Genomic DNA, 9,272 nt, shown 5'->3' with positions numbered 1-9,272 from the left:
CGACCTTTGCATTTGGGCAGCCTTGGCATGAGGCCAAAGAAGGTCAATTCTCAGTGGCCACTTTTTAGAACCCGGTGGCAAGTTAAAAGAATGGCAACTGCCAGGATTCACGAGAGGGAAAACAGGAGCCATTCTGGGAAGGGAGATGGTTTTGGACAATATGCATTTTGGCAACATACTCGTAGCTTTGAAGGCACAGTGAGCCTGTTTAGGGCCCACTCCACTCTCCAGGTCACTCTGCCTGTTTTGGCCCCCCAGCCCCGAAGCGTGTTCAACGTGGGTCCACCAGCCCCGCCTCAACCCGTCTCCTCGCCCCTCCCCGTCTCCCCCGCCCCCCGCCCCCCGTTCCTACAGCCCTGCCCCTGCAGTGCACAGCCAGCCTCACCCCTCTCCTTTGCCCCGCCCTCTACAGTTCCAATAGCCCAGCCTCTGCAGTGCACAGCCGGCCCCACCCCTCCCCATCATCCCTCCCTACAGTTCCTATCGCTCAGTCTCTCCTCTTCACTCCGCCCCATACAATTCCTATAGCCCGCCCCTGCAGTGCAAGCCGGCCCCACCCCTCCCCCATCACCCCGCCCCCTACAGTTCTATCACTCCGTCTTTCCCCTTCACTCCGCCCCCTACAATTCCTATAGCCCGCCCCTACAGTGTAAGCCGGTCCCAGCCCTCCCCATCGCCCCGCCCCCTACAGTTCCTATAGCCCCGCCCCATATCTCCGCCCTCCTCAGCTCCTATCGTCCCGCCCCTACACTGCACAGCCAGCCCCGCCCCGCCGCGTCGCCCCTTTCCTCCCCACCCCCGCCTCCCCCCCATTTATATAGTGTCGGCCCCGGCCCGACATCGCAGTGCGCCCCTTCTCAGGGGACAGTATCCAACGGGGCGCCAGTACCTGTGTGAGGCGAGGCGGACGCCATGGCGGCCGAGGCCCTGGCGGCGGATGCTGTGGCGTCGCGCCTGGCGCGGCAGGAGGAGGACATCCGCTGGCTGTGGACGGAGGTCCACCGCCTGAGGGACGAGCAGCTGAACGCGCCCGACCGCTGCCAGGCCGAGGGGCCGTGCCTCACGCGCGAGGTGGCGCAGCTGCGGGCCGAGAACCGCGAGCTGCGCCACCGCCTGTACCGCCTGCGGCTGTGCCTCGCGGAGGAGCTGAGCCACCAGGCGCGACGGGAGAGCGCCCTGCGGCAGGAGGCCGGGCGCGCGGCCGCGGGCGCGCAGGTACCGGGTGGGGGCCTGTCCACAGGGCGCGGCGGAGCTGGTGTGCTGAGAGCCCTGGGGCGGCAGGTGGGCGTGCGCGCGGCGGCAGGTGCGCTGCGGCGGTGGGGGGCGGGGCCTGCCCTCCCGGGCCCCTGCCCCGCGCCCTCACTCGGGCCGGGAATCCGCGACAGGCTGGACACGCCGGGGCCGCTGCGTTTCCAGCGATCGCCAGGCTGACCTAACGCTGTAATGTCTCAGCTCTTCCCGTAAATTGCTCGCCGCACATTTTCTTCAGTGACAGAAATAGCATTTTCCTGTCTTTGAAAAAAATGCTGCAGTGTTTAAAACTCACGCTTCTTTCCTTGGGCAGGAAGACCAACAGCTCCACGTAGAAACACTTCCCTTCCCCCTGGTGAATGGCTGGTCTGAGCTGTTTATGACAGGTGGTTTGGGGTGTTTATTTGTTGCCTTGTTTTAGAGGTCTATCTTGAGATTTGCGTATTTAACATTGTCATTTGATAGCGTATTTTAATGTTTTGGTTCACTTACCTTCTTCTAACGTAATGCATTTCTAAGTTCTGAAGGCCTTCTCAGAATGTGGGTGTTCTCAGTCTTTGTACCAGCGGACTGTGGTGCTCCTGGGCAACACCTTCCTGAAACAGTGCATTTAAAGTCTCTGGCAGCAGCTATGCAACCATTAATCCAGGGACATTATTTGTTTAAAATTTAGGGGGGGAAGTTTTTAAAGAGCAAAATATATTAAGTGTACTTAGCAAGCATGTGTGAAAGTGCACATTCAGGAAGGACTGAACCCCAGAAAACGGCTTACCTGTTGAGGGTTGTAGGTAATGGTCAGTAGAGCCCCAGCCGTGAGCCTCTAAACATGGGACGCTTGCTGCCTGCTCGCCTGTCCCTCTCCTGCTTCGGGCTTCAGATATGTAGCTCTTTGTTGTCATTGGGATGAGTTGTTTATTATTTCCCTTTATTTCTCAGCCTCCTCCTAGTCAGAGCCAAGAAAAGGACATTAAAAAGACGAAGGAAAGCGGGCCTGACAGTGAGGTAAGTCATTGCTGTGGAAATAATATAAAATACTACCTATAATTTAAATATGCTTATGTAGTTAATTTCCCAGGGTTTTTAATTAAAACAGTTGCTGTAAATTACGACTTGGGCCACAGGAGTGTGTTTAAAATTTTGTTAGCCTTAGATACAAGATGTCTTAACTTAGAGGTGAGCCAGCCCCACAGCTGTAAAGGGCTCCTTAGTCTATTTAAGTTGAGAAAGCAGAGCTCTTCTCTTGTGTTAAGGAAACCAGCTTCTTTGCTTTTTAAATATAAATCATTAAAACAACCAGAATTGATCAGGCACATCAACATTTGGTAGGAGCAGAGGAGGATTATGCTTGGCCTCAGGGAACCATCGGGTTAAGGAGTTCAGACAAACGGGAGAAACAACTAGAGAACAAAGTCAGATGGTGTATCAGTAAGGGCTGAGTTGTGTGGCTCTGTGCACGAGCATGTTAAACCTGTGGAGAAGGGCGATGCCAGTGGGTGTGGTAGTTGGAAGAGGAGGGCTTTGCGCAGGACCCTGAGAGCTAGGAGGGAGTTAGACCCTGGGAGGGGAGTCTGCAGGGGGTGAGAGTGAAAGCAGAGCCATAGGGGCTGGTGGGGGCCGTGACCTGGGCCTGCTGAGAAGGGGTGGGGCTTACTTAGAGCTGAGCCTTTAGAAAAAAAGTGGACTGTGTCTGTTAACCCTACTGTATTCTAATGGTTTTCAGGTGAAGAATCCACCAAATTTTGTGAAGGAGAGATTGAAGCTTTTTGAAATACTGAAGAAAGATCATCAGCTCTTACTTGCTATTTATGAAAAAAAGGGGAATACAAGCAATGTGATCACAGTAAGAGTGGCTGATGGGAAAACAGTGGAAGGGGAAGCTTGGAAAACAACACCTTACCAAGTGGCTGCTGAAATTAGGTAAACCATAGTGTGGAGCAGATAATCAGTACTGAGTGTTGGGCCAGAGCTTGGTGAAAATGTGTTCTTAGGGACTGCTAAAATATTCTTTTCTTACTCAGTTGAATAAATTAAATATAATTAGGTAATTATTTCCCTCTTGCCTTCTAAAGGGGCCATTTAATAAGTAATTGAATATCAGAACACAATCTCTTTCTCTTTAAAGGGTCCAACTTTTAGAGTTCTAATAAAAATATATAGTAGAGAAAAATGTATAATCCTTGACAGCCGACATTACATTGACCCGGTTCATCATCAAGTTATTTCCATGAGATTTTACAGGTCTTTTGTTGGACTTGACTCCAAGCCATTGTTCCACCAGTAAATAACTGTGGGTGGGTCTTTGGACCAATGTGGGCAGATCCCTCAAGCTTTCCAAGCCTGTTTTCTTACATCTTAAGTGGAAATAATACTACTTTTATCGTTTACCTTATGAGGTTGTAAAGATTAAATGAAATACTGTATATGAGAGATACTCTGAAAATGAAAGCAACTCTAGAAATGTACAAAAAGGCCTATTAATTATAGATTGAAGATGTATGTGTTAGAGCTATGATCAGCCCTGGAAGCTTTGACCTTCCTAGAAATTAGATACTTCAGTGAAGTTGTGTTGTTTTGACTAATGTTAATTCCTGGCATTAAATAAAATTCTGTGGAGGCTGTAGCTCAAAACTGCCATGTAAATAAACTTCTTATTTAAAAAGAAAACTTTGCAACAATTAAAATCTTCAGATTTCCTTTAAAAAATATGGTTAAAATTGTATTTTTCATCCTATTATGTCATACACCCTAAAGGCCCCTTCCAACCTGTTCCTGTGCTTTCCAGGAGAGAGGAATAGATGTGCTGGGAATGGGCTTTGAGGCAAAAAATAAGTTTATGTTTCCTCGTGGAGAGTCATTTGCATGTTGGCGGATTGAAGTCTGAGCCGTCCTGCACTGAAGAGACTGTCCAAGCTTGGGAAACAAGGTCATTTCATTATAGGACGTGTTCTCATTGTACAGTCAGTGACTTGCATTCCCACAGGTACCAGTTTAAAACCACCCTGGAGTTTAATGACAGAGGGGTTGCAGGAGTGTCTAAAAAGTAAAATTGTCCAAAACTAAAGCATGGGCAAAGCTATATCAGGCAAACCTGATAAGAAGAAAGCAGTGGTCTTAATGTTACCATCAGACAGCAGAATTTAGGGCTGGAATCATTGCATGGGAGACTATTCTTAAAATAGAAGAACAGTGTAATTCCCAATTTGTCACTCACCTTTATGAGTTATATAACGTAGCATCAAACCAGAAATACAAAATTATAGGAACTAAAGAGTGGCAAACTTTAACATGCCTTTCTCAGTTTTTGATCAAATAACCCAAAATTAAGATTATATGGTCTGAATAATAACACTCTAATAAGGTAGGCTTTGTGGCTACTCCCTGATCTCTGTGCTGTGGCCCAGATGGTGCCTTCTCTCTTGGCACCTGTGGTCGTGCTTTCGGTTCCTCAGAATCTTAATAAAATACAGAAACACACAGTTAGCATTCTGTAAGCAAAGTGAAATCCGTTGTGAACTCAGTAAGCATTAAATGCCAACAAGACAAAACAAAACTAGGAAATTTAAAAAACTTCAAAATACTCAGGTAAAAAGAAATAAAAAGTATTTTCAGAAATAAAAAGAGTAAAAAAGGAGTATTCTTAGAAAATACTTCTAATGAGGAGAATATATTTCAAAATCTATGTAATACATCTGAAGTGGTGATCAGGAACAGATTTATAGTGTTGAAGGCTTTTATTATTGAATAAGAAAAAATGAAATGACCAAGAATTCAACTCAGGCAGTTAGAAAAAGAACAATTAAACAAGGAGGAAACTAAAAAAGTGAATTAGAGAAGAGTATTAACTGAAAAACTATTAAAATAAGTAAGGGTGCAGCAAGGTGTATGGTTATAAAAATAAAGTTAAAAATAATAGTTTTATTAAATTAAATGATACTGACTGTTCCCTTGGTTTCCTGAGACTTGATTGCATAGATGATTTTCCCTGCTCTGACGGAGTGTCGACCTTCCTGAGTGTAACATGTAAGGTACAAATCATTAAGGAAAAGACAGACAGAGTCAAAAACACTTAGGAAAAATGGCTATGCGTAAAAATGATGCATAAAAAGGAGGAAAAGATAATCTTAGAAATGCAAATTAAAGTAATTGTGTATTATCTATTGGTCTGTCAAAGATTTATGAATAATAGTTAATATTGATATGATTTTGGGGAAATGGCGCTGCTGGAGGGTGGATGCAGAGGCGCAGTCTCTTTCTTAAATGTGCAGACCCCAACCCTTGGATCCAGTCATTCTATACGTAGCCATTTATCCCAAGGAAATACCCCAGCAGAAAAAATGAGCAAAGGACAGTTCATAGTAGTTCATTGAAGAGTAGTTCTCGGAATGTGGTCCCCAAACCAGCAGCATTAGCATCCCCTGGGAACTTGATGGAAGAGCAGATTCTCGGGCCCCATCCCACACTTCCTGAATCAGTTAGTCCTCTGTGTTTTCAGGAGCCCCCAGGGGCTTCTGACTAAACTGCTGCAGGAAAGAGCCCCTAGAGATCATGGCTTAAATAAGGCAGACGCCACATTCTCCCCTGACAGACTCGTGGTGGCCAGGCTGGTGGGCGTCTCTGATCTAGGCAGTCCTTCATGGACCCAAGATCCCCGCATCTTGTTGCTCTGCCGTCCCCTTAGGTAGGGTTTGTCCACGTCTAGGGGTGGAGGCTGGGTCACACCCATGGACCTGCTTGCAGGCAGGGGAAGAGCGGCTGGAGAGCAAGGGTGCTTTGAGGCCAAGACCCTGGAGCAGCACGTGTAATTCCCACCTACAGCCTGTTAGCTCACGCTTAGTCACACGGCCACGCCGCCTGTAAGAGAATGGAAATGTAGCTCCTTCTGGCTGGCCACGTGTCCAGCCCAGGCACTCTCACCACAGGAGAGAGCAAGGATGGTCTTGGGGACAGCGTCCGCCGCAGCGTGCCGCTGGGACCTCCAGACACCTGTGAGCATCTGCCATGCGTCATCCCCCACACTCCCTCACTCTCCCAGCGAGACCACTCCAGGCCCTGGCAGCAGAAAGCCCAGGATTTTCAGGTGAAGCACGCAACGCCCCCACTGGCTGGCTGCTCACGCTCTAGCAGCAGGTAAACCGATAGATGAGGCTGCCCACGCCACATGTGTATAGTGGTGGGATAAACACAATCACGATTAAAGTGTCATTTGGAAAAAAGAGGAGTGATGCAGCAGACAGTGGTGCTCAGGAGCCCCCAGATCTTGTCTGCAGCCTGGCCGTGGGTGGGGCTCGGGTCAAACCGTCTGGCCACCCTTTGTCCTCTGGGAGCAGCTCTCTTGTCTACCGCCCTCTGTCGGCCCTGATTTTGCAATTTGGAGGGCTTGTCGTTGTCCCTCGCCCTCACTTGCTGCATCTGAAGTGCGGGCAGTTGTTCATCGTGGAGGCCGCGAGGTTTGCTGGTGCGGCTCCGGCTGGTGCACACGTGGGGCTCAGGGTTCCTGTGAGGATCAGTCGCGGGTACTTGTAAGCTGGGCTTGTAGTTTGTTTGGCAAAACAATTTCCTCAAGCAGTTAACCGTAGTAGCCTTCTAACTAGAAGCTTCTAATCAGTTTCCCATGAAAGTAACCATACTGAAGATTTCTCCTAGACAGAGACTTCTCACCTTTTTATTCCCTGGCCTTTGCCCTTTGCTTGTTCCTCTCTCCATCAGTTAAATGGGCTGAGATAAGACAAAACCCGAGGTTGGGGGCAGGCGGCTCCCTTACTCTGATCCTTGTAGTTGGACCAGCCTGTGTTGTCTGTCTCTGTGTGGCCCTTGAGAAGGGCTGTCAGTGCCTGTTCCTCCTGCTCTTTGGGACAGAAGATTGTTTCTGCATCTTGCACAGCCTCACACTTCTGAGCTCCCAGTCAGTTTGGCTTACAGGCCGCGTGCGGAGAGAGCCTCCCTCGCAAGGGGACAAATACCGTCTGAGGTTATCTTGGCCTGGTAGTATTTTGTTAAAAGCCACGAGAGTTACCCAGTGTATCCCAGCGTTTGCCTTTGTATAACCGTTTACTCATGTGCTACAGGCATCGTAAGCACATTATTTGCCTGCAAGTCTTAGGAGACACTTTGTTATGCTGTAACAGGGTTATTGGCTTTCCATGTCTGAGTACCTCTTTCTGTGTAACCCACCGCCCATCCACTAAGCCAATGCCGGATGATTTGTTTTTGTTACTCACTTGCAGGCCCTTATTTCTGCGTTAGTTAAGACACAGGCTAAGCTGCTGCAACAGGCCACAGAAAACTTAGTGCCTTAAATACAACCAGAGCCTCTCTGACAGCAGTCTGGGGGTGCGGGGTCCAGGCTGGCAGGCAGAGCTTCTCCATACGTTTATTTGGGGACCTAAATTCCTTCCATCTGGCTGTTGGGTAGTCTGGTACAGTGTTCCCTTGTCCGTATGGTCCAAAGGTCGTAGCATGTGTGCTCCATCTACAGAGGGCCGGATGGACAGTTGCCCTGCATGGTGTTAAGGCTGAGATCTGGCAGTGCTGGACACCGCTTCTGCCTCCACCTAAGCCACGTGGCTACCTCCTGCTGCAAGGACGGCCAGGCACTGACTGTGGAGGACAGAGAGAATGGGCTTGAGGAGCCCTTAGCAGCCTGGCAGGGCCAGCAAAGGTGAAGATAAAATTCTACTCCACTGATAACAATACTGAACGTGTATTAAGTTCTTATTATGAGTACACCTTATTTAATCCTTAGGATAAATATATGAGGAAGGTCCTGTAATTCCCACCTTGCTGATGAGGAAACCAAGGCTTAGAAAAGCTAAGTAAATTGTCCCGTGTTTAACCCCAGGTTGGCCTGACCCTAGAGTGTGTGCTGTTAACCACAGTGCTGTGCCCCTGCTCAAGTTACTCACAGAAATGCAAATGAAAACGTTACATTGTCAAGATGACACAATTTTGTACTCCTGAAGGTGAGAGCACAGAGAAAGGTATTTTGGGACCCTCTCCTGATAGGAAAATTTGGTAATATAGTCCAATTAAAGTCATTAAAAGTGCTTATCCCTTGACTCAGTAGTTTTACTTCTAGAATTTTTCCTGAGGAAAAATCAGGAACTGAGATGTATGTTCAAGAATGTCCATTGCAGCTTTATTTGTCATTGTCAAAATAAAACAAGAAAAACCAAAACCCACAAAGAAATAACCCAAATCCCAGCAATAGTGGGTTCATTAAGCAAATCTTAGTTCTACTGCAGCTGTCAAATAGCATGTTTTACAAGTCTGTTTGCTGTTGGGGAAAATGTCATGGTTTATTGTTAAGTTTAAAGAGTAGGTTATCATATAACATGAAGAGTAATACTATTAAAATTTTTACGTTGGTGTATGTATTTATCCAAAAAAGTGGCAAGACGGACAGCAAATGTTAACAGTAATTTCTGGGTGACTGGATTGAGGGTGAATTTTTGTTTTGGCCACACATGTGGGATCTTAGTTGCCCAGCCAGGGATCGAACCTGTGCCCCCTGTGTTGGAAGCACAGAGTCATAACCACTAGACCGTCAGGGAAGTCCAGAGGGTGACTTTTTTTCTTTGTGCTTTTCTGTGCTTTCTAGGTCTCTTCTCTTAACATGTTATTTTTGTCAGTAATTTTCAAACAATAAATGTTAAAAGACAGACACACACACACACACAAAGGAAAAGGATCAACACCTCAGTAGAAAATAGGCAAAGGACATGGACAATTCATAAACGTAAACTGGCCAGTAAACATTTATAATCCAATAAATCAAATTAAAACAACCATTTCCAACATCACATTGGCAAAGTTTGAAAAAATCAGGGTGCGTGAAAGTGGTACATTCAGACAATATTTATCAGCAGTCCTTCAGAGGCACATGCTCTTTGACCTAACAATTTTACTTCCGAAGGCCTATTCCCAGAAAAATCACCAAAGAACAAAGCCTCCTGTGCACAGATGTCTGTGCAGTGTACGCTCTGATAAGCACACAACGACCTGGTGTGCAGGAGGAGGCTTCC

The 9,272-nt window shown here is 47.3% G+C and overlaps 1 protein-coding gene across 4 annotated transcripts in view; it reads left to right on the top strand.

Moving 5' to 3' along the window:
• The first annotated feature begins 813 nt into the window (after window positions 1–813).
• TARS3 (threonyl-tRNA synthetase 3) overlaps window positions 814–9,272 on the top strand; it is a 50,823-nt gene continuing 42,364 nt past the window's right edge. For all 4 annotated transcript variants that reach the window (XR_009007668.1, XM_057543848.1, XM_057543847.1 and 1 more), the window contains exons 1-3: window positions 814–1,215; window positions 2,188–2,253; window positions 2,972–3,168. Coding sequence is in view for 3 of the 4 variants with exons in the window: in XM_057543848.1 (XP_057399831.1) it covers window positions 913–1,215; window positions 2,188–2,253; window positions 2,972–3,168 (566 nt within the window). In the remaining variant the exon portion in view is untranslated. The remainder of the gene's footprint in view (window positions 1,216–2,187; window positions 2,254–2,971; window positions 3,169–9,272) is intronic.

This window comes from Balaenoptera acutorostrata, chromosome 3 (assembly GCF_949987535.1).
Source record: "Balaenoptera acutorostrata chromosome 3, mBalAcu1.1, whole genome shotgun sequence".
Lineage (NCBI taxonomy): Eukaryota > Metazoa > Chordata > Mammalia > Artiodactyla > Balaenopteridae > Balaenoptera > Balaenoptera acutorostrata.
Note: the sequence above shows the minus strand (reverse complement) of the source record. Positions and strands in the feature narration are given on the sequence as shown.